This window comes from Notolepis coatsorum, assembly GCF_963971535.1.
Source record: "Notolepis coatsorum genome assembly, chromosome: 18".
NCBI lineage: Eukaryota > Metazoa > Chordata > Actinopteri > Aulopiformes > Paralepididae > Notolepis > Notolepis coatsorum.
In genome coordinates, this window is record NC_140182.1 from 40,044,740 (window position 1) to 40,070,888 (window position 26,149).

Consider the following 26,149-nt stretch of genomic DNA (forward strand, 5'->3'; position numbering starts at 1 on the left):
TGAAGCAACAGCAGGCGTTGAGGGATGATTTGTTATGTGGCTAAGAAGAGCTGCTGTTTTGAAGGAGGAAACAATTAGAATTGGGATAGTGTTGTTATCTTGTTCTCTAAGACTATTTTCTAATAGGTCATTCATGTCAGGAAACCCATTCAAGTGTTGATAAGTAAACTTATCAGCATCCAGTGCAAATGTGTTTTAACTTTTAACCAATATGAATTCCTCTGCAATCTGCAATGTAAATAAAGGTGAATCCTAAAGGCCCAATCTGTGTTTTTTGGATGCATTCCCGAAGAGTTTGATCTGTAGATGTAAAATATGTAAATAAACATTCTATAGCCACATAATCCTGTTGTCTAATGTTCGTCATATCAAGAGCTCAGTCAATCAACAAGAGAATGAAAACATGTCCCCATACTAAGAACTAAACGCGTGGACACACTCAAGTTAATGGTTAATTTGTGTTTATTAATTATCCGAATAGCCTGTTCGCCAGCAAACTTCGCCTATAGTCAACACAACGTGCGCCTCCCTAAATCATCAACCCACCTAGAGAACTTTGATTTTTCCTCATGTGAAAAGCGGTTCCACTCAGAGGAGACAGATTAGAGAAGGTGAGCATAAGCAAGGTTTCCCTCGGTCATCTTGTCTAGTGGTCTATAACCATGACACCCGTGGAGAACAGAGCTGGGACGTTCACGGCGTGGGACTACGTGGTGTTCGCCTCTCTGTTCGTGGTGTCGTCCGGCATTGGCGTGTTCTTTGCGGTGAAGGAGAGGAAGAAGGCCTCGTCCAGAGACTTCCTGGTGGGAGGGAGGCAGATGAGCTGTGGCCCTGTGGCTCTGTCCCTCACCGCCAGCTTCATGTCAGCCGTCACCGTCCTGGGAGCCCCGTCCGACGTCTACCGCTTCGGAGCCTCTTACGTGCTCTACGGGGTGGCCTACACCCTGATGATACTGGCCACCGCCGAGATCTTCCTGCCTGTGTTCTACAGGTCAGGGATCACAAGCACCTATGAGGTAATATTAACATGCATCACTCTAAACCTAAACCTAAACCTGAAGAAGACATGAATTTGTTTACACCCTATTAAATATGTTTCTAAAGATGATCCGTGTGCTCCAGTACCTTCCTTTCTAATGACTATGTGGTCCTTATCTGCCTAGCACTTTCCAGTAGAAAGCTATCTGTCTGAAAGCTAGCCTATCTTAACACAAATTAAACGAAGTGGATACGGACCACTGTTGGCCAAAAACACTGCTCCTGAAGTTTTAAGCTAGGCTAGTGGTCCGTATCAGCTTACATTAATTCGTGCTAAACTAGCTTTCTACTGAACGCACAGAGAGAAAATTGGTATCTATCTTCTTGTCTGACTCTGGAGAAGACGGAAAGCAGCATTTCCTATAATGTCAATGTGTTCCTCTTTACTGCCATTTTTATGGATGCACACTTCAGTGCTGTGGTGAAGTGGATGTGATAAAGGCACAATCCGTGATTGCAGTATGGCAGCCCTCTCTTCAAACGTTGCAGCTCAGCTATTTGAGCCTGTAAGACTTGTTTACAGTGTAATGTTTGTAAATATTACAGTAAAACAGAGATGAACACATCCTGGTATTTCCAGCATTTGGTGTGGTCACTACCAATCCGTATCATGGATTAAATTAGACCATACCATGGTATTACCACAGAATTGGTACCATGGTGATACATAACCTTCACCATGGCAGTACCATGGTAGACTATAATATTCAATGTTCAAATTAAAATGACCATCAAACTAACCATGATCATTTCTTTCATAAGGGATGATGTCTTGAGAATAAAAAAGAAAAAAAAATACTGTATGTTCCAACAAGCCAAAATCCTCAAGAACATTATGCACATATTCCCATAGTTTAGCCGGTCTAATCCCAGACTGTACCTTTAATGCTTCATTGCAGAGGAGTATTGAGTTTCTTTATGACTTGGTCGCAGGGCTGTTTCTTGCCAGTTTAGGGCCCCCGAAGCCACCCCCCTAAACTGCCATAAAAAAAAATATTAAAGGGGACATGTCTTGCTATTCCTTTCACTATTTGGGCAACTTTACACAATTCCTGTGAGTCTATGGAACACATCTGTAAAGTTTAAAAAAAAAAAAAAATGTATTTCTAATCAAGTATTCAAAAGCAGCATTTTTCCACTTCAAGATTTCAAGCAGTTTTTGGCTTGGCTCCGCCCATAAGCACTATAAGCGAGTCAAATCAGAATGACCTAGTTCACTGGGGGAGGAGATTGTCTCAACTGAATTAGAGCAATCCGCCAAAATGAGGATTAGAGACCCATTGATACAAACCCCCATTGCTATAAAACAATGCTAAACACTGGAAAAGGCCATTTATAAGCAGGGGTGCGTTGGTGATTTCAAAGCTGGTTGCACTGTGTTTTAATGACGCCACGTGCACGCACGCTCCCGCACGTGTGCACGCGCTCCCACGCATGCGCATAAATGTTCCCTCGCGTGCGCACAGACCAAAGACAATGCCTAATTGCCTCTAGGAATGGAATGTAACACATTCATCATTTTAAGTTTTGTGTGAATGTATCTGAGAACATATTTGAACACACCTGACGACCTGAGCTATTGTTATGCAAAGTAGCCAGGTGGGTACTTGGCGAGTTGGCGCATCAGTCGAGTGCAGCGCATTCCTGTGTGCACGCGTGTGCACATCCGTGCATGTGCGTGTGCGTGCTTCTGCTCACAGAGCCGGTTGCTCGCCATGCAACCCCGTCCCATGAGCAACGCACCCCTGTTTATAAGACACAGGACCTTTAAAAAAATATGATAATCTTTTTTATAAATTTTTTTTGTATTCACTCAATACACTGTAGGGATATAACAAATCATCAGCTTAACATTTTTTACCGATAGGCCACTGCTTATGACCGCAAGTGGGCGTTTCTTTATATAAAAAATAATAACATAAGTAGCTTACTGACAAGAATGTAGTTGCATTTTCAAACTTTATTTAACTTTAACTTGATCTTAAATAGTTCCATTTAAATCTTTATATTGTAAGTCAGAAAATTGGGGCCCCCAAACAACATTTTGCATAGGGCCCCTAAAAAGCTAGAATTGGCCCTGCTTGGTCATAGCGACGCTCTCTCTTTAGGGTTGTATGGCCAGGTGGGGGTAATGCTGATGATGACTAGTCTCAGGTGATTACATTGCTGCATGAGGGATGAGTCTGTCGGGTGCCTCTAGATTGCACATCCTGTTTCAGGTAATTACACCGCTGGGTGGTCTCTGATAGAGGCCCGGTCTGCCACTGGTACAGTTAAAATGAGAAACACATGCTGAGCAGAAAGACCCAGGAATGGGAGAAATGCCCCCTGTCTTCATCTTGTGTTTGATACACAGTGTTCTATTGTTCTCAATAGTATCTGGAGCTGCGCTTCTGCCGCGGGGTTCGTGTTGCTGCGACGTGCATCTACATGGTGCAAACAGTAGGTTTAGCAAACAAACACAAAAACAAACATAAACACAAACACACAGTATCCATCTGAATGACAGGAGGACATCATCCGCTTCTAAACAAAATACAGACAGAGGAACAGAAAACAGAGACATGCTTGATTGCATTGCTTTAATTCTTTTGCCATCATTTCAGATTCTATACACAGGGGTTGTGGTCTACGCTCCTGCTCTTGCCTTAAATCAAGGTAAATCATTCCATACTTAAAGGTGCTGTAAGTGGTATTATTTTGTTCAAAAAAGCTCTACAGTCTTTACAAATGTTTTTTTTGGGGGGGGGGGGGGTTATGCCAATTCCCTTCCTGGTCGTTGCGCACATTGCCCCACTGTCGGCCTGGGGAGAGTGTAGAACTACCACATGCCTCCTCTGATACATGTGGAGTCGCCAGCCGCTTCTTCTCACCTGACAGCAAGGAGTTTCACTGGGGGAACGTAACATGTGCAGAGGTTCACGCTATTTCCCTCAGATCCCCTCACTGCTGAACAGGCACCCCGACCGACCACCAGTAGGAGTTTCAGTTTACAACAACCAGGACACATACCACCGGCTTCCCACCCGCTAACACTGCCAATTGTGCTAGTTACAGTAGGGATGACTGACCAAGCCGGAGGTACTGCTGACAGCTGGATTCGATCCCAGAGTCTCTGTGGTGGTAGGAGAGTGCTTAGTCCTCTACGCTACCCAGCCGCACCTAAATAGCTCTACAGTCTTGACAGTCATCACTGATATAGAGGGTTTGGTCAGTAACATGGGTCTCCCAGTCCCTCAGCTCTGCAGTAAACAGAAAATACACTTTATCCAATCAGGAGAGGGAACTCCACACTGGGTTCTGAGAACTTCCGACAGCCATGTAGTGATGTAGAGCTATTATTTTAACATGCAGACCACTTATTTTAACAAATAAATACCACTTACAGCTCATTCTATGTTATATGTTCTATGTTCTATGTTGGAACTATGCTATAACATGCTGCACTGAAACCAAATTCCACCAGCCTGGCTGGGTGGTCATTAAAGATAATTGATTGATAATTGATTGAATTGATTGATTATTGGTCGACAAAAAAAAAGAAAAAAAGTAGATAACATTTTATATATATATATATGTTTTTTTTTTATCATTCCATTTGGGCTGTGGGGGGTGCTTAATGTCTGAAGGAGTCGACTGAAGGCTTCTTGTCCTCTGCAAAAGCATGCAATTGGTCCACTGATGGATACATCTTGATATTTGTCTAGTCTATAGTGTGTTCATTAGATGGGTGAAATCCTCTTTCAGTGCCTCTGTGCCTGTTTTCTTAGGCAGTTAGCTTCTGGTATGCGTGCCATTAGCGTTAGCCACGCTTCTAGGCCTCTTTTCTTTTGGAAAGAATGAGAATAAAAAAAATATATATATTAAATTTTTTTTAGATATTTTTTTATATATTCGACTAAGAGGTTGGCTGGTCGACTACGGCTCCTTTCGACCGATTAGTCGAATACTACAACTCTGTACATCTGATTAGCACTATTACTCAGTATATACTCTTTATATATTTATAGTAGTAGTATATATATATATATATATATATATATATATATATATATATATATATATATATATATATATATATATATATATATATATATATATATATATATATATATATATATATAGTAGTACTACTTTATATATTTTATATCCAGTTTAATCACCTGTACATTGTATAATACTATTGCACTTTACTGTTACATTTGCACTCTGGTTGGATGCCAAACCTCTTTTAGTTGTACTGTACTTGTGCTGTATGATCACAATACATTTCAATGTAATGTAATGTAATCTATTGTGTTATACTTAAACCTGATGGTCTCTCTGCAGTGACCGGCTTCAGTCTCTGGGGCTCTATCGTGGCTACCGGCGTGGTTTGCACCTTCTACTGCACCCTGGTGAGTGGAGAGAGGATGCGGTTAATCATCCCTGGCATGCGGTGGGGCCTCTGCTGCTCCTTTCCAAGAGAAAAACACCTGAATAAATAGTCCCTCTCTCAACGTAAACACGGCTGGGGTCACAGCCGACCCTCTCTCAAGACAGGACATCGCTGTCATGGAGAATCGCTGCTTCAGACAATGCAGGAGGAGGGAGGGGGGGACGGATGTCCTTGTTGATAATCTCCCATTGTGTGTGTGTGTGTGTGTGTGTGTGTGTGTGTGTGTGTGTGTGTGTGTGTGTGTGTGTGTGTGTGTGTGTAGGGTGGACTGAAGGCAGTCGTGTGGACAGATTCCTTTCAGATGGTGGTGATGGTGGTGGGTTTCCTGACTGTTCTTGTCCAGGGCGCCAGGAGAACAGGAGGGCTGGAGGCTATGTGGGAGACAGCTCACACAGGAGGCAGGCTCTCTGTCTTTGAGTAAGTTCAGCTGGAGGCGTGTTTGTGTGTGTGTGAGTGTGAATATATATACAGTATATGTATCATTCTTCTCACATAAAGGAAAAGCAACCCCAATAAGGCAACATAAACCACAGAAAACGTACAAGAAAGGTAGAAATTAAAGTAACAAAGACCTTTCTTTCCCCCTCTGATTCTTATCCCACTCCGTCCTCCTCCGTCCAAATGCAGCCTGTTGATAACATTGATGATGTAAAACCAAAGGAATTCACATTATTCAGGTCATTCTAATAATGTCATCACACCAACAGTTCATTTCAGACCCTTAAATTTAAAGGGATAGTCCACATGGACCATATTCACATGGCGGGCCATTTACATTTTACATTTACATTTAGCTGACGCTTTTATCCAAAGCGACTTACAAGTTGTGTACAACAAGTCATCAGGAAGGGTACAACTCTGGCAGCTAAGGGTCAGTGATATTGTTCGTCAAACAGTGTCAAACTTGAGTGCTACACACAGTTTAGACATATTAGTAGTAGGTAGTAGTATAATGATAGTAACAGTACATAGTCGTAAGGTACATAATAGTAAAAGACAGTAAGAAGGTTAGTAGTTAAAACATACCCAAAAAAAGTATAATTAAAAAATAATAATAATGAATAGAATACTTCAGATATTGATTAAAGAAGTGTGTTTTTAGTTGACAGTGGGAAATTGGGCAGGTTTCAGCTGTCCTGACTGTAGTGGGAAGTTCGTTCCACCATTTTGCTCTTATGTCATGCTCAGGTTGGGATTCCTGTGGAAAGAACCTGCATGCAACATGGAAACAACAACATTAATTTTGGACCCGCCAAAAATTATAAAATCATTAATCAATCATCTTTTGGGGGAAAAAGCAATACCTTTATTCTGCCCCTTTCTAAAATCTATGTGGATGTCTTATTAAAGATCTAAAAAAGGTATCTATAGCACCTTTAATACTGGAATATGTGACATCATAATGACATCACACATTCCAACATTATAATGACATCATACATTCCAACTCTTTTAACTCACAATAACTCTAAAACCAATTTAATCTGTACAAGACAGGTTTGTAGTTTTGGGATAGTTTATAGTCTAATATCAATACTCCCCGTTTGCAACAAATCACAAGATACTTAAAATGTAGACCATCCCCGTCTAGTTTTGGGATAGTTTATCGTCTAATATCAATACTCCCCGTTTGCAACAAATCATAAGATACTTAAAATGTGGACCATCCCTATTAACGTGCAGGGGGCTGTATACGGGCCGTCACGCACGTCGTGAGCACTCGTGGCACTTTGCGAGCGTCTACCGGCTCAGGGCTGCATTTTTCGCAGATCATATAATATACCGTTCGAAAGTTGAATTTGCCACCTTTCGAACGCCACCTCACTCGACCAATTGTGTGCCTCGAGTTACATGACGATATGTCAGGCGAGCGTCTTTTTACAGGCCGCGCATCAAATTACCACGTCTGACTGTATACGCTCTCGAACTGACCAATCACAGCTGATGGCGAGAACGAGTGGTCAGCCTTGTAGCCAACGAGCGTCTGCTTCCAACGATACCCCACGTGGGGGGGTGCAAGCGGGGGAAGTAGGTGAAAGTTGACGAGTGAAAATGTGTTGTGACTGAAGCTTCAGAACGCACAGAGGTGGATAGCCATTTTGGATTTTAAGTAACGCTTTTTTCTTTTGGTACACGGTTTACTAAAACCTTTCTCAAGCACTCATATACAATTTTGACCTGGACTACATAAGACTTCAGGCTATGGAACCACAGTGTTTTCCAGATCATACATCTATGCTGTAACTTAAAAATAGGAATCTGGCAACCACTAAAGAGAAATGTGAGTACACAAGTTCAAGTTCAACTCAAGTTAAAATCTCTGTTACTCTATTTCATTAGCACTAAAAGTGATTATCCTTTTTTGCTTCAGTAACTTCAGAATGTTACCTTTCAAAAGAAACCAGGCTCATGCATGTACTATAAGTATAAAGTATAAAGCTATGCTTTGCGAAAAAAGTATGCAGTCCTCAAAAACAAAAACAAAAATGCCCACTTTTTGGCCCACCTGTTAAGAAGCACCGCTAATATGAAATTGTATCTCAGGTATTTAGTAGGATCCATATAATTGTTTTTACAAGAAGTGACCTTTGACCCCTCAGCTTCGACCCTGACCCTCTGAGGCGACACACATTTTGGACCCTTTCCATTGGGGGCACCTTTACTTGGCTTGGGGTGTACGGGGTCAACCAGTCGACTATTCAGAGATGCATATCCTGCAAGACAGAGACCCACGCCCGACTGTAAGCAACTCCTCTTGCACTGATGTTAAATTAATGTAGAAAAGCTTTTTAGTGCCCATCTTGTCTACAAATGTAATTGAGATATGGTCAGAATCAGAATTTGTAGCTATAGTGTTGTAATGTAATACATGTAAACGTGAGTGTTGCTTTAAGAGAGCTGTTCAGGGGGATGCGTTTTGGGGTCTCAGTGAGAATGCTAGTTAGTTCGTTTTTGGGGGTGTTCTGGAGTAACAGAAGAGAGAAGGAGCTAATTTCCTACTTTTAAGATTTGTACCAAAGTATCCCAGCTGACGGTACAGATATCATTACCGTGAACTGAACACTCACCGTTGTAATTGTAATCGGTGTGGAGGAATAAATCCCCAGAACAAAGTTATAATGGATCTCCCTTTGGCTTTCTTGTAGCTCAGCTAAACTAATCCAGGAGTAGATAACAAGTGTTTTTGTTATCAATCGGTGGGTCGGAGGTCTGTAATCTGTCTGTTATTCATGATTTAGAGCTCTGTACCTCAACCTCCTGGGCCTCCTGGTGATCCTGGTTTGTGCCGTGTTGTCTGGCCTGATGATGTACGCTTTTTACTCCAACTGTGACCCCTGGACGACACAGGTCGTATCTGCTCCTGACCAGGTCTGACCCCTTCACTCGTCTCCAGAGCTGTTTCTGTCATTTCCTTCACAGCCCTTGTTCATGTCACATGTTCTGACCAAACGTCAAACTCTCATGAAACATCCTGCCTTTCCTCAACAGCTGATGCCTTATTTTGTGATGGAAATCTTGGGGGAATTCCCAGGTCTTCCGGGACTCTTCGTGGCCTGCGCGTTCAGTGGAACTCTCAGGTTGGGAGTATTCAGCTATTGTTGGGACAATTCACCTTTTACAATGAGGAGCCGGGATTCTGATGATTAAAGGTGCTATAGATAACATTCAGCCACTAGATGTTGCACTAGAGCACCATCATTTCATTTATCCAATCAGGTGCATTCCACATGGTGGAAATGGGAAGTTGGGAGGGGATGAATGTAAACAACATTCATTTTGGAGATGCCAATTCCCTTTATTGATAAATTCATTAATCAATCATTTCTTTTGGGGAAAAGCAATACTTTTATTCTGCACCATTCTAAGAGCTCTGTGGATGTATTATTATAAAAAAATATATATATGTATATATATATAGATTACTCGACATAGAAATTGTATCTATAGCACCTTTAAATTAATACTGTTAGAATGTCCGTATACATTGCCACAATCCAGAATCATTTTTGACAACTTAAATGTTGTAAATTAGTTTAGACAACAGGTAGCGTAGGTCCGACCACGCATTGTGATTGGTCGAGAGCGTTCTAAACAGTGAGTATATTCATGATTAAATCACCATGAATATACCACTGCACTGGCTTTAGAATGTTGTACAACGTTTCAACTGCCATTCATCAAACTGTGTCAACATGATCTACTCCGCGTACAACGTTACGTTTGATTTAACGTACCCATTAACCATAAACAAGTGGATAGATAAAGAGGACGGGCCTACATCTACCGGTATTCAGAAAAACAGCATTATTAGACATGCCAATCCAACGAAAGACGAGTTGGACTCGCTGGTGGAGAACTGCTGCAATAAAATCAACACCACCAAGTCGACGGCCTGGGCATTGAACTGGCCCAACTCCCGGAACTGTCCAAGGTGCTGATCCCCCAAGGTACCGATGACTTTCTCCGACTTTCGCTTGCATTAGACTAATACATTCGTTTGCGTTGACAAGCTTGTTGATAGCCTACTCCATTTGAAATTCTATAGCAACGAGACATCTTTAGGAAAAAAAATTCTACCCCAAGTTCACTGAAATCGATATAAAATACCCTAGAATTGTCTGTATTCATCCTATATTTTTCCCGACGCAACCTGCTGTATAAAACTTTATACAACGGCATGCACATTTCTCGATTCTGATTGGCTGAAACAGTCCATTTACACGTATGTATTGCGATCAGTCCACGCTTGCTGGCCCAGGACCCGCCCACAACCGAATCACATCACATCAATCCGCCGGATCACAAGAAGGTGGACAATAATCTTTACAAATGGATATGTTGATAGCGACTAAACGACTAAATATCAAGCGATTCTGTCACAGCGAATGTCTTAGTCGTTTAAACAATGTTGGATGATGTAATTGATGGGTCTTGAATCATTCTGTAACAAAAGAAAAATCGCGGATTGATTGATTGATTAATTTTCAATTTTTTTTTCAATTTTTTTTTCCTTTCGACTGTCAGCGCTCGCTCTAGTCTCCACCCACCGCCAACCCCCCCCCTCCCCCCCCCCCCCCCCCACACACACACACACACGCACACACACACACACACACACTCTGCCTGCAACGCGGGGGATAGTCAGACTGAGAGAGAGCTGGGTGCTGCGCTGTTCTAAGTGAGCATGGCCTATTGAGTTGATTGATTGATTGATTGCTAATTTTATTACTGTACGCTTGGTTTCCAACTGGTTAAGTTTAGGCCCTCTACAGTAGGTTTAAAAAAATAAATAAAAGAATAGGGCGAAGAAAACGTTTTTTTCCTATAGGGCAAAGAAAACTTTTTAATTTGTTTTACCTACTTTCTATAGAAGCATCTAAGAATGAAGTTCTATGGAAAGTAGGTCTGCATTCCCTTAACAATTGTGTGTATTGAGCCGTACTGTATTGTACCCATTCTGCATCCGGTAATACAATTTTCAATCAATCATTCCAATAATACACAGTTGGATGTGTTAGTTGGTTGGATGCACTTCAAGCTGCTTCCACATGAGGCAACTTCTCTCAATCATTCCAATAATACACAGTTGGATGTGTTAGTTGGTTGGATGCACTTCCGATCTGCTTCCACATGGAGGCAAATTGTCTTTTTTGTAGTTGTGGGAACTACTTTTTCTGGCGGATGGTTTTTTCAATAAATCTTCGATTAATGTGTGTTTATTGTATAGAAATAAGGTTGGATGAATGTGGCAGTTGTATAAAAGCTTTACACCACTTGCAGTCGTGATTTGTGAACAATAAACCATGCCTAGGGGGGTCTAACGACCCTCGGCTGCGCCTCGGGCCTAACGACCACCCCTAGGCATGGTTTATTGTTCACAAACCACTCCTGCGCGTGATGTAATGCTTAAATAATACACTCGAGCTTCGCTCTCTCGTGCCTGTGGGCGCATCACAGCCGTGGCAATATTCATTACATACCTTCTTGTGTATTATTGCTTAAATATTCACATTAGAAAAAAACTCACCACAACTTTGTAAAAATCCACTTTTAGAACTCCATCCATAGTTAAAATATTTACTTCTGCTATCATCTTCATCTCTACATGTTTATTATTATTATTATTTTGTATCTATAGCATCTTTAACTCATTCAGCGCCGGGGATTAGTCTGGGCCCTGTGGTCACATTGCCACACGTTAAAATATAGGACTGAGTCACCTTGTTTGTAGAGCTATAAGTATATTCTATATTATAGCTATGGATACAATACTATGGCCCATTTGACACCACCTATCTATCGTTCAGTATGTGAGAAAGAATACATTTTTCCATCTATACGTTCCCATGTTATACCGTGGTGAATATAAGTATGGTTTTTGAGCGGTCTAGGGTAATTCATGAAATCCTGAGTTAAAGCCCTATACGTCGATATAGACGTTGCCATGTCTTGCCTGTATACGTAGAAATTAAATCTACATCATAGCTATTATGTTCCATCATGAATGCATGAAAGGGGGGGGGGGGGGGGGGGTTGTTTCTGATTATTTGATTGTCAGTAACGGCATTCGCATTGAACACTAAAAACGGTTCGGTCGGTATGAAAGCATTGCAGGATCAAGCTAAAATTGACGTCAAATCGCCCTTACCTGTGGCTGGGAGTATTCCAAAAATAATATTCCAATTGTTTGATCGCCATCTGGTATATACAATGTCCATTTAGTCTACGGCATAATTCACATATGGATCGGAGATATTTGATGCGCTACAATGGAACCGGGAGAACCGCTCCACTCGGCCGACAAGGAAAAGTGAAACCGGAGACCTGGGGCCATCCCACAGAGAAAGATACAAGGGTAGAAAGGGTGCTCGATACCGCCGTCTAGCGTGATGCGGCCGGTATTGCACTTTTACGTTCTCATGAGGATTCCCCATGTTAACCCCTGTGCGCCTGTAATGAATAGAAATATCTAATAAAATAAATAACGATAAAATAACGTATATATACTGTACGTGGTTGGCGTTCAACGGTTGTCGGACAAACACGTATATAATCGTTGCTGGCGGCCAATGTGTTAAGCAAACCGGTCTCTTTGTTATGGTCCTCAGCACCGTGGCGGCCAGCATCAATGCTCTGGCAACAGTGACCTACGAGGACTTTGTCAAGCAGTGCTGTGCAAACCTTTCCAACACAGCCAGCGCCTGGACCAGTAAAGGACTGTGTAAATACAACACACACACACACACACACACACACACACACACACACACACACACACACACGCACGCACGCACACACACATGACACACGCACGCACGCACACACGCATGCACGCACGCACGCACGCACACACACACACACACACACACACACACACACACACACACACACACACACACACACACACACACACACACACACACACCAAGATGCCTACTTAGATATTGTAGACCACTCATTCATCCAATCTTTATTTAATCTGGAAGGATCATTGAGAGCAAGCTTGAAATGTTGAGGAACACAACACATAATAAATACAAAAAAGAAAGCAATATAGAAACAGAAAGTCAACCAATTAAACATTTAAAATAGTTAGAAACAACTGCAGACTGTGGTGAAGTGGTTTGCTATTAATCGTAAGTCAGAGCAAGTATGATAAGGTCCAGAGCTCCTGTCCAGCAATGACGTGATGTAGGGTGGGAGATCACCAATAATGGCCTCATACAGAAACAGATGCCAATACAAGTCACATCTGTGCCAGAGAGGACCACACAACTTTATCATATAGGATACAATGATGGGTACATTTTCACCTCATGGGCAAGTAGCAGGCGTTCATTCTGCATATTGAAACTGTGTTTTGGATGATACTGAGACACAAAGCCATGTGTTCTGCATATTGAAACTGTGTTTTGGATGATACTGAGACACAAAGCCATGTGTTCTGCATATTGAAACTGTGTTTTGGATGATACTGAGACACAAAGCCATGCGTTCTGCATATCGCTGCTGGCGGGACAAAACCTCCTAACTCCATATATATATTTTTTTTATCAACTCAGTAGATCATCCTCCATGTGTGTGTGGTTTTACAAAGTCTACACAATGGGAAAGCATTGAACCAATCATCTGTCTAAACCTCGTAACTCTATTCGCCCTCAAATCTGTGTTCGTTTTTTTCATCTGCTGAAAAGTTGGGTTTTTGGAGTTATGAGGTTTTTTCCCGCCAGCAGCGATATTGAAACTGTGTTTTGGATGATACTGAGACACAAAGCCATGCGTTCTGCATATTGAAACTGCATGTGTATACTTCTTCATACTCCTTTTCGAACATGCAGATTGAGTTGTTTTGCTTTTTGTAATTGTTTGTTGTATTCATTGTGTAACTGAGGGGTACAATTCCCTGACTGTATTGATAAGTATGGTATCATTAAACCACTACCGCTTTATGTACTTTAATTACTGGCCATACAGTACATGATATATAAATATAATGAACACTTCCCACAATGAACCGGTTCTACACAAAGTTGTCTTTAAGTATTTATTGCAGCAAAAGGTACATAATACTTCTCTATTATACTTTGAATGCACTTGTAAGGCAAAGGAATGTGCGTAGGCAAATCAACAATGAATGTCCATTCTCTGGTTACGCAGGAGGTAATTATACAACCTGAATCTTAGGGAATTATATCTATGGTACACTAGTAATATATAGCGGGAGATACTGGAAGGGTCCCCCCGGTCGTAAGCCGGCAGGGGCAGAGGATCTGTCGGTAGTAGAGAGTCTGGTCAACGATGACTAAGGAGACTCCAAGTACAGGAGACGGTGCAATAGCCTCTTGATCCACAGACGAATACAGCTGTTCTCCGTAGACTGTAGCTCCACAGTGAAGAAAGCTAGCCGGCCTCAGGCTCTCTGAGGCGCCGACTCGACTTGGCTCCTCGCGGGGTAAATCCAACACGTGCAGGCGTCGGCGATTCTCCGCTCCATAAATCACAGGACCAAAGCAAATATAATCCAGCCGCAAAGGGCTATGTAGTCGTCGGGTAGATTAATCCAGTGTACATGTCCACACGGTTCTCGTCTAGGTCTCCTCGGGTGAAAGCGCCATGAAAGCAGCCCAGCCTGGATAAGAACTCTAGCTAATACGAGGAAGCGTTGGTGATGCTGGTCACTGTAGAACTTTAGCCGCACGATACACTATACACAAATAGACTATTACTGACTTAATAGAAATATGTCGCACTCGACGGTATAGCGCCAAACTCTGACAATTCAGTTATTAATTCGCACGCGGTCTCAATGCTCTATTCTGGGGCCAAACAGGCCATACTTCACCGCACGTTGTATCGTGGGTGAGGCTTCAACTTATTGGGTAACTCTTGACTTCTGACTAAGTAAGACTAAGACTAAGTGCTTCTGTATTCACCTGCGCCGTATTTATATGCACGGTGAACAAACTAGTGCCAACGACATTTCTGTCTCGTATCCCTGGGCAAGGCCGGGCATGCACAGACATGTCTTGACGGTGGCTTGAACCTGACTCTGGAGGCTGGTCCCTGGCGCCGGTGGACCGCTGTCCAATAGGAGAATGAAATATTATGGTCTGGGCTAAAGGGATATTCCGTGTATATGTACAAGGAATATACAAGGGATATCAAACGATATACAAATACTATGCAATATATATCAATAAATAAATATATATATTCGGTTTAATCTGATCCTTTGTAACAGCCGCCCCCTAATTAGTCCCACCTAATTAGCTAAGCAGAGACAGATTAACCGCACTGTCCACTACTCAATGTCTGTTGTGAGGGGTCGGTCAGTTCACAAAGTCATGGGGTCATGGTCGTCATCGATAGTATCGGGGAGCCTTGGCAGTTCTATTAGCCTCGCGACGGGTCGGGTGTAGATCCGCCCTTGGACGAGCACTTCGGCTGCTCGGACCTTTCCGTCGGCACCGGTGATCACTTTGCTTACGCGGCCAGCCGGCCACATAGCTCGGGGTAGTGACTGGTCGATAATCATGACGACTGTTCCTTCTGTCAAATTGTCTCTCTCTTTCACCCATTTCTGGCGGGTCTGTAGAGACGGTAGATAGTGGAGTAGGAAGCTGTTCCAAAACTTGTCAGCCAATACTTGACTGTACCTCCACATTCTTCGGCCGTTCGCTTCTTCAGGCCTGTACATTGTCTGTGGTAGCGCGGGGTCCAGCCGCCCCATCAAGAGTGTGTTGGGGGTGACTGGGTCGACATCTGCTACATCACTTGAGACGTAACCGAGGGGCTTTGAGTTCAATACTCCCTCGATCTCCGTGAGGACTGTCATTAAGACTTCTTCCGCCACGGTCTGGGCCCCAAGCACGGCGTACAGGGCTGTCTTTATTGAACGTACTTCTCGTTCCCAAGTTCCACCGAAGTGAGGTGCGTTCGGGGGATTAAACTGGAAGTCAATCTGGGATGGAGCGAGGTGGGTCTTAAGTTCTGGGCCCATAGCTTGGAAGCTCTCTCTCAGCTCTCTTTCTCCGCCTTTGAAGTTTGTCCCATGATCAGACAATAATATAGACGGTTTGCCTTTCCGCGATGTGAATCTTCGGAAGGCCATAAGGAATGAGTCTGTGCTCATGGTTGGAAGGAGTTCTATATGCATCGCTCGGGTGGTCATGCATTTGAATACAATACCCCACCGGTTCTCGGTACCTCTTCCTTTCTTTATATACAGCGGGCCGAAACAGTCCATACCGGTGGAGTGAAAAGGCTTGTCGCCGAGTCGGAGGCGACAGGGAGGTAGGTCAGCCATCCGGGGTATACTGGGCTGCGCTCGCCACTTACGACAGTCTAGACAGGTTCGCTGGAAGCGCCGCACTGCTTCTCTCCCTTGCAGTATCCAATAACGACGTCTGATCTCCGCGAAGACTCTCTCTGCCCCTGCGTGATGCACATCCTCGTCGTATTTCTTTATGATCAGCTCTGTGACCTTGTGTCGGCTGTTTAAGACTATCGGGTACTTGACGTCATCCGGTAAGTCTGGAGCTCTCCGCAGACGACCACCCACTCTGATGAGACCATGGGCGTCTCTCTCGGGGGCTAGGTGGAGCAGTCTGCTGTCTGATGGGACGGGCTTTGCTCCCTGTAGACAGTCTAGCTCATCGGGGAACGAGTCTCTCTGGGCTCGTTGTAGTCGAAGAAGTTCTGCTTCTTCGTAGTCAGCTGCTGTAATGTCAGTAGTGAGCTGAACCTCTGGGTGGTGCCACAGGAATGTCTTTAGCTGCGCACTCTCTAGGGTGAGGCAATCGTCTATGTCGGGGTCTGTGGAGACGAGTGTGTTCAATCCACAGAACATAGATTTCTTGTTTTCGGCCTCCTCTTTACTTGCTTCCCGTGGGGTGGGTGTAGGCCACTCTTCTTCCGGGAGCTTGAGGAACTCTGGCCCGTCACTGTATAGGTTGTGACGGGTGAGGTCATCCAGGGACATTCCCCGGGTGATGACGTCAGCTGGGTTGTGTTTTGTGTCCACATACCTCCAGCTTGCTACTTCTGTTAAATCTTGAATCTCTGTGACTCTGACTCCCACGAAGACCTTGTATCTGCACGAATCAGACCGGATCCATGTGAGTACTGTCGTGGAGTCTGACCACAAGATTGTTCTTTGCACCGGAATGGTGAGTTCACGTTGGATTAACGTGGCGAGTTGCACTCCTGCTAGGGCTGCGCAGAGCTCTAGACGCGGGATAGATTGTTGCTTGCGTGGGGCTATTCTTGAGCGAGCCAGGATGAAAACAGTATGTATTTCTCCTCCCTCCTCTCGGGCACGCAAGTAGGCCACCGAACCGTAGGCTACTTCGGAGGCGTCGCTGAAGACGTGCAGGTCCATCTGGCACGTCTCCGGCCTCACTGTGGGTGGGAAGTAGCTGCGGCGTATGTTGACACCTGGGAGTGAGCTGAGTTCCGTCTCCCACTCTCTCCATGTGGATGCAAGGTGTTCGGGTATGGGGTCGTCCCAGCCCTGGTCCTTGTCCCATAACGCTCTTACAATCATCTTTGCCCTGGTGGTGTAAGGTAGAATACATCCCAACGGGTCATATTGTCTGGCGAGTGTTCTGTATACACTCCGTCTGGTGGTCGGTAGTGCAGTCGACCTTCCCTGCTCCTTGGTCAGGGGTGTGTGTTTATAATGGAGCGAGTCTGTTTTGAAGCGCCAGACTAGTCCTAATGTCATTTCTTGGGCTTCTCCTGGGATGGTCGCCATCCAGGTCTCGCTGCTTGCTGCCTTGTCCTCGGGGGAGAGGCTGCGCAATACTTGCGGGTCGCTGCTGGCCCACTGCCTGAGATCAAAGCCGCCTTTGATCAGGGAGGCGCGGAGCTTGAGTAGAAGGGCCTCGGCTTCTTCTGGCGTCGAGACGCTTTGCAGACAGTTGTCCACGTAGAAACTATTTCCTACACTTTGTCGGACCTCTTCATCAGCTGCTGGGTCCTCTGCGACGTGTTTTTGCAGTGCAAACGTAGCACAGCATGGGCTGCATGTGGTTCCGAAAGGGAGGACTTCCCATTGATAGATGGCTGGTTGCTCATCCCCGATCCTCTCTCTCCATAGGGACCGCAGCAGGGGCTTGTCTTCTGGGGAGAGGCTGCGCAATACTGGGGGGTCGCTGCTGGCCCGCTGCCGGAGATCAAAGCCGCCTTTGATCAGGGAGGCGCGGAGCAGCGCACGACGTCGCCAGTCAGTTTTCTTTATGTGTCCCGCTGTGATTCGCTTGTTAATCTCAGCGCGGTACACAGTCTCTTGAGCGGGGTCTCTGGCTAGGCGCCGCTCTGTGTTCAATAGATACCGTTCCGTCGCTTCTTTTGGGGCGTGGAAGGTAGGCATACCCTCTCGCCTCAGGAGTGGAGTTGCGTATCTCATCACTCCGTTGACTTTGACTCTCTTTGTCCCTTGCTCGAGGAGGGCTATAGCGTAAATGTCCTCCTTGGAACGAATGTCTTTCTTTTCGTTCTTAAAGGGCATTGTCTCTAGTGTCCATAGCCTCTCGACATGCTGTAGGAGGGTGGTGTCTTCTTCTGTCACTCTGGAGTGGAGGCAGCTAGTGGCTGCTGTTCGGTTAAGAGACTTAGCGAGGGGGCCTTGTAATGTCCATCCTAGGCGGGTCTCGACTGCTGCAGGACAGCCTCTGGGCCCTGTGTGGACCCGGTCAATCGGGACGATGAGGTCTGCATGGTCGGAGCCTATCAGCAGGGTCGGGGTGGCACCGTCTATGAGCGGTATAGGTAGTTGACGCAGGTGCACATATTTATCCATCAGCTTGGCGATGGGGTAGGTGTACTGCGACAGGCCTATTTCTTGGCTGGTGAAAGCATTAGTAATCCTATACCGTCTCTCTGGCTGCCCGCTTGCTGCGATAGTGAAGGAGACATTCTCGCCCTTTATCGTCCTTAGATCTCTTCTTATTGTCCGAATCGTCATCTGGTTTTCGCTCCCCCGCAGCCCCAGCTGGGCCGCAGCGGACGCGAGGAGAAGGGTCTTCTCTGACCCGTCGTCAAGGACGGCGTAAGTGTCCATGACCTTATCTTGGTAACTCAGTGTTACGCGGACCACCTTTAAGAGCACCCGGGCGCCCCCGCTGCTGGCGGGGTCAATGTACATAACACTTGCCTTTGTGCTGCTTGAGGGTGCAGGCTTTCTTCTGTTACTGTCGTGTAGGACATCTAGGTGGGCTCCGTCACACCGACTACACCTCTTCTTTAAGCGGCAATCGGCTGCCATGTGACTGCGCGCACATCGGTAACAGCGTCGGTTGGACTTTATCCATTGACTCACCTCGTCGGCGGTCATCTTCTTGAACGTGTCACATTGTGACAACTAGTGTTCCTTTTCGCAGTACGGGCACACCATCTTCCACTTCTCTTTCATCGAGGGGGTACTGTGGTTCTTGCTGCTCGGTACTGATTCTGATTGGTGCATGACGGTCACCAATCTTCGGCCATCGTTTGCTCTCCTAGGTCCCTCTCTGGAGCTTGGGGTGCTCCGCATGAACGTATCCAACCGTAGGCTGTTGACTTCTCTCGCCAGGAAGTCGGCTAGGTCTAGGAGGGATGGCTCGGGACCGTTAGGATCACGGTGGTCTCTTTGCCGCCTGAAGCGCTCTTGTCGGGCGGGCGGAAGCTTCTCTAAAATCCTCTCGACATTAGAGTTTGCGTACAGTTCGTGCATACCCTTTTCTCTTTGCGCCCCCAGCATCCCTACCAGGGATTGTACCTTGATAGACAGGTCATCTAGTGAGCGATTGTCTGTGGCTGGGGGTAGGCGGTCAATATGCCTTATCTCTTGTATTACGTAGTCCCATATGCGTCCATATCTTTGGTCGAGTGCTGCTAGAGCCGCTGTGTATGGGGTAGTAGAGGTGGCATAGGCCAGCGCTATATTGTGCGCTCGGGGCACCTTGAGGTGCTTCAGTAGGATAGCATACTTGTACGGTTCATCAGCTACATCGGACATCATTGTCTCTAAGCACATTCGTAGCTCCGTGTACTGTGCTCTGTTCTCGTGGGTGAAGTCCGGAAACGTCGGTGTGCCAATGTATGATGCCATGGATGGCTGGCACATCGGTGAGCGTTGGAAGAGAGGCCTCCCAGGCGAGTCTCCTCTTACGCCTCTTGGTGGGCTGGTACCTGCTGGGTACCATGGCCCGCGTATCCAGGTGCTATTCCTCGGGGCTGGTCGTGCGTCAAGCTCACCCGTGAATTGAGTCGGGGGTCTGTAGCGCAGAGCCGCGGGGGTAGAGCCTGGGCTGTACTGGACCTCCTGGTCCTGTGGAGTACTGTGCTGCTGTCGGGCTTGACTCTCCTCCTCTCCCTCTTCTTCTTCCTCTGGCAGGTCCTCTAGATCCTGTAGTCGTCTATTTAGCCTCTCCGCGGTGTAGACCGTTTCTTCCTTGTAGCTGGGTCTCACTTGGACCGGTCGGGGAAGAGTTCGGAGGGGGGTATAGGCTCTCTCTGGTGGTCGGGCTCAGGGTCGCTTGATCGGGTAGGGGAGGGTGCCCTTGACCCTTGTCTTGACGAGGCCCTGGAACCCCGTGCGGAGGGAGGGGGTGTTGCCCTGGTGATCAGCTGCTCCATTATCTGCGCTTGTAATCGGTCGCGCTCGGCTTCGCGCTTGGTGAGAGCGAGGTCGCGCTCTGCTTCTCTTTGGGCACCGGCAGCGGCGCGCTGGGCTTCGGCGGCGGCGCGCTGGGCTTCGGCCCGGTCCCTTACCATATTCTCTTCCGTCTGAAGGCGTCTAATCTCTAGACGTATACGATCTTCTTCGCTCCGTTGCTGCGCCTGAAGGCGTTCTCTTTCCATGGAAGAATGTTCGCGCTCACTAAGCGTCTGTGCTTGGAGTCGATCGCGCTCTGTTGAGGCTGCTAGGCTGGCGAGGAATGCCTGTGCCAGCATCTTGTCCGCCTCGCTGGGGGAAGACGCTGGTTGAGGTGATCCGCTCCTGGCAGTACTCGTTGGAGATCTGTTCTCCTGTGGCGAGTCCTGGAGATCCATCTCCGGGGTGCTCTCCTCTTCTTGTAGCGGGTAGAGTTCCATCCCTGGAGAGCTGTCTTTATCCTGGAGCTCTCCGGGGACTACTTCTTCGGTCTTGGCGGGGGGTAAAGTCGTGTCGGGTCCCTCCTGGTCCCTACCGTGAGCTTGGTCAGTTACGTTAGAACCCACTAGGGCCTCTATTGGCGGGGTAGCCTGGTCGATAGGGTCGGACATAATTTTACTATCTACTTTTTCCGCGTTTACCGTCTGTAGAAAGCTAGGTAGTATATTGGCAACGTAATCCTCTAAGTACTGAGGTGTCTGCCGTCTACGCTGCGGGCGATCTACTTTAGGAGAACCATTTTGTGGAGTGTTCATCATAGGCCATGTCAATATTAATACCACTATATTAATATTACACTAGTTACCCTCCGGCTCGAAGGACCAATTGTAACTGAGGGGTACAATTCCCTGACTGTATTGATAAGTATGGTATCATTAAACCACTACCGCTTTATGTACTTTAATTACTGGCCATACAGTACATGATATATAAATATAATGAACACTTCCCACAATGAACCGGTTCTACACAAAGTTGTCTTTAAGTATTTATTGCAGCAAAAGGTACATAATACTTCTCTATTATACTTTGAATGCACTTGTAAGGCAAAGGAATGTGCGTAGGCAAATCAACAATGAATGTCCATTCTCTGGTTACGCAGGAGGTAATTATACAACCTGAATCTTAGGGAATTATATCTATGGTACACTAGTAATATATAGCGGGAGATACTGGAAGGGTCCCCCCGGTCTTAAGCCGGCAGGGGCAGAGGATCTGTCGGTAGTAGAGAGTCTGGTCAACGATGACTAAGGAGACTCCAAGTACAGGAGACGGTGCAATAGCCTCTTGATCCACAGACGAATACAGCTGTTCTCCGTAGACTGTAGCTCCACAGTGAAGAAAGCTAGCCGGCCTCAGGCTCTCTGAGGCGCCGACTCGACTTGGCTCCTCGCGGGGTAAATCCAACACGTGCAGGCGTCGGCGATTCTCCGCTCCATAAATCACAGGACCAAAGCAAATATAATCCAGCCGCAAAGGGCTATGTAGTCGTCGGGTAGATTAATCCAGTGTACATGTCCACACGGTTCTCGTCTAGGTCTCCTCGGGTGAAAGCGCCATGAAAGCAGCCCAGCCTGGATAAGAACTCTAGCTAATACGAGGAAGCGTTGGTGATGCTGGTCACTGTAGAACTTTAGCCGCACGATACACTATACACAAATAGACTATTACTGACTTAATAGAAATATGTCGCACTCGACGGTATAGCGCCAAACTCTGACAATTCAGTTATTAATTCGCACGCGGTCTCAATGCTCTATTCTGGGGCCAAACAGGCCATACTTCACCGCACGTTGTATCGTGGGTGAGGCTTCAACTTATTGGGTAACTCTTGACTTCTGACTAAGTAAGACTAAGACTAAGTGCTTCTGTATTCACCTGCGCCGTATTTATATGCACAGTGAACAAACTAGTGCCAACGACATTTCTGTCTCGTATCCCTGGGCAAGGCCGGGCATGCACAGACATGTCTTGACGGTGGCTTTGAACCTGACTCTGGAGGCTGGTCCCTGGCGCCGGTGGACCGCTGTCCAATAGGAGAATGAAATATTATGGTCTGGGCTAAAGGGATATTCCGTGTATATGTACAAGGAATATACAAGGGATATCAAACAATATACAAATACTATGCAATATATATCAATAAATAAATATATATATTCGGTTTAATCTGATCCTTTGTAACACATTGCATGTTCGAAATAAAGACTTCAAATCAATTCAAATCATGTGTTTTGGATGATACTGAGACACGAAGCTGTCGTTCTGCATATTGAAACTGTGTTTTGGATGATACTGAGACACAAAGCTGTCGTTCTGCATATTGAAACTGTGTTTTGGATGATACTGAGACACAAAGATGTCGTTGAGCCACTACCTTCTTGCAGGTGTTGTGTTTGGGGTAGCCTGCACGTCAATGGCCGTTGCTGCGTCCTACATGGGAGCGGTCGTACAGGTAAATGGCTGGAGGTGCATTCATGGGTTACAAATGCATTGATTTAAAATGTGGAAATGATTCGGATAGTGTGAAGAATCTGTCTGGTTTCTCTCCCACCCTTCTGGCAAGGCTGCTCTGAGTATCCACGGTATGTGTGGGGGTCCCATGCTGGGCGTTTTCACCCTGGGTATCGTCTTTCCCTGGACCAACTCCAAGGTCAGTCAAATACCATCCCAGCCCAACTCACTTCTCACTCACAGACGTTTTATTGGTAAGTTTAAACAACAACAACAACAACAACAACAACAACAACAACAACAACAACAACAACAACAACAACAACAACAACAACAACAATAATAATAATGATCATCATCATCAGCATTATTTGTATTATTATTATTATTATTATTATTATTATTATTATTATTATTATTATTATTATTATTATTATTATTATTATTATTATTATTATTATTATTATTATTAGCACCTTTATTATTATTATTATTATTATTATTATTATTATTATTATTATTATTATTATTATTATTATTATTATTATTATTATTATTATTATTATTATTATTATTATTATTATTATTATTATTATTATTATTATTATTATTATTATTATTATTATTATTATTATTATTATTATTATTATTAATAATAATAATATTAATAATAATTATAATTATAATAATAATAAAGGTGCTATAGATAACATTCAGCCACTAGATGTTGCACTAGAGCACCAGCATGTAATTTATCCAACCAGATCCATTCCACATGGGTAAATGGGAAGTAGGGAGGGGATACATGCCTGCAACAACAACATTCATTTTGGACCCACACATTTTTTTTTATTAATCAATCATAAAAAAAAAAAATTACTTAAAAGAAAAAAGTAGTTTGTTTGGAATGACACAGTGCTCTTGTGTCTGCAGGGAGCTGCAGGGGGTCTGATGGCGGGCATTGCCTTGTCCTTCTGGGTTGGAATTGGCTCCTTCATATTTCCTGCTCAGCCCGACCACACCAGACCCCTGCCTCTCAGCACACAATGTCCTTGGCTCAACTCATCTGCCAGCTATATTAATGACACTCTGAGCCTCAACTCTCCCCTGCCCAGGTAGACGTCCTAACCGTGTCTAGTGATGTTAGAGCGCCATCTGTACTGACCTAGTTGTGTACAAAATATAACCCACCTTCCATCCAACGCATTGTGTCATGATATCTTGGATGTCGGGCAATTTTAAAGGGAATGAACTCGACTAGCATTAAGCTGAATGAACCTGATTAGCATTCATCTGAATGAACTCGACTAGCATTAACCTGAATGAACCCGACTAGCATTAATCTGAATGAATTTGACTAGCATTAACCTGAATGAACCCGACTAGCATTAATCTGAATGAATTTGACTAGCATTAAACTGAATGAACCCGATTAGCATTAATCTGAATCAATTTGACTAGCATTAATCTGAATGAACCCGATTAGCAGTAATCTGAATGAACCCGACTAGCATTAATCTGAATGAACCCGACTAGCATTAAACTAAATGAACCCGATTAGCATTAATCTGAATGAACTCGACTAGCATTAAACTGAATGAGCCTGACTAGCATTAATCTGAATGAACCCGACTAGCATTAACCGAATGAACCCGACTAGCATTAAGCTGAATGAACTCGACTAGCATTAACTGGAATGAATCCGACTAGTCAAACAGAAAAAGACCTACAGCATCCTCCCTCTATGGACCATACTCACATGTTGTCCATTTTGCTCTTGTGTCTTGCTGTAGCAAGACATGTAAATGTGAGTGTTGCTTTAAGAGAGCTGTTCAGGACGGAGGGTTTTGGGGTCTCACGCAAGAATGCTGGAGAGTTTTTAGTTTTGTTAGTTTAGTTTAGTTCGTTTTTGGTGGAGTTCTGGAATAACAGAAGAGAGAAGGAGCTAATTTCCTACATATATGTGCCAAAGTATCGCAGCTGACGTTAATGATATCTTTACCCTGGCCGCTCGCCATTGTAATTGTGTATCGTGTGGAGGAATAAATACCCAGAACAAAGTCATAATGGATCTCCCTTTGGCTTTCTTGTAGCTCAGCTCAGCTAATCAAGGAATAGATAACGAGTGTGGTTATAATGTGGTTATAACGACATAAGAGCAAAACGGCCGCCGTGTGAATATGGTCAATAACTGAACCCTTGAGATGAAGTTCCACATAAATCTGCTTTGGACCCCCCCCCACCCAATTGGAAAGACGATCCAAATGTCTTGGGAGTGTGACTGTGATACATCACCCAAAATAAAGACTATAAAATGGGCCGATGCGGTTCCTCGTCTCAAGGATTCAATTTGTAGGCCAGGAGATAGCGTCACGACGCCGGCCGTGTTCTGGTGATTTGTGGCCCGGATACCAGTGTTGTGACTCCTTCGTCCTCTCCAGGTCATCCTTGGCTGAGTCCTGGTATTCACTGTCCTATCTGTACATCAGCGCCGTTGGATTTATAGCCGCCGTTGCCGTGGGCCTACTGATTACCTCTCTAACCGGTACTGATCCGTCTGGGCCGGGCGAATAACATTAGTCACCTGGGCAGACTCACAGAGGCCAGCGTGTAATCAATGGCTATTGTCCAAGTGGCAGGGAACTTAGTTGGAAAATACTTTATTTATCACACCGTGGTTGGAGATGTGGCTGGAGAGAGTGCCCTGGGCTGTTCCATTTCACCACGTTAGATTTAACCGTTTCATCAAAATCCAAAACCACAGAATCCTCTACACAAAAAACCCTTACTTCAGTATGCTGCAGAAAATCCTAGTTGATTATTTTGTATGTTTAGTATATACTGATGAGTTGAAGGACAGAACGCTCTGTATTAATTCAGGATACATTTTTTTTGGTGTGAATCCATTTAGTTAAGTGCTACTTCTCTTAACAGGATTAAATAGGGGCGAGGATGTGAAGCCACTGCTAATCCAACCGGTGTGCAACCTCTGCTGCTTCTGGTCGGGGAAGTACAAGCAGATGTGCTGGTGTGGCGTCCACCACGGCGAGGAGAAGCGGGTGAGAGAGTTTTACAAATGA

The 26,149-nt window shown here is 44.9% G+C and overlaps 1 protein-coding gene across 1 annotated transcript; it reads left to right on the forward strand.

The window, feature by feature from the left end:
* Positions 1-662: 662 nt before the first annotated feature.
* slc5a12 (solute carrier family 5 member 12) lies at positions 663-26,149 on the forward strand (the record flags this gene model as incomplete). The annotated part of the gene is made up of 14 exons (XM_084335179.1): positions 663-1,016; positions 3,415-3,480; positions 3,645-3,696; positions 5,368-5,435; positions 5,739-5,893; positions 8,077-8,217; positions 8,716-8,845; positions 8,966-9,054; positions 12,586-12,698; positions 23,003-23,070; positions 23,182-23,268; positions 24,003-24,184; positions 25,511-25,614; positions 26,004-26,149. The coding sequence occupies 14 exons, from the start codon at positions 663-665 to the stop codon at positions 26,147-26,149; spliced, it is 1,755 nt and encodes a 584-aa protein (XP_084191305.1).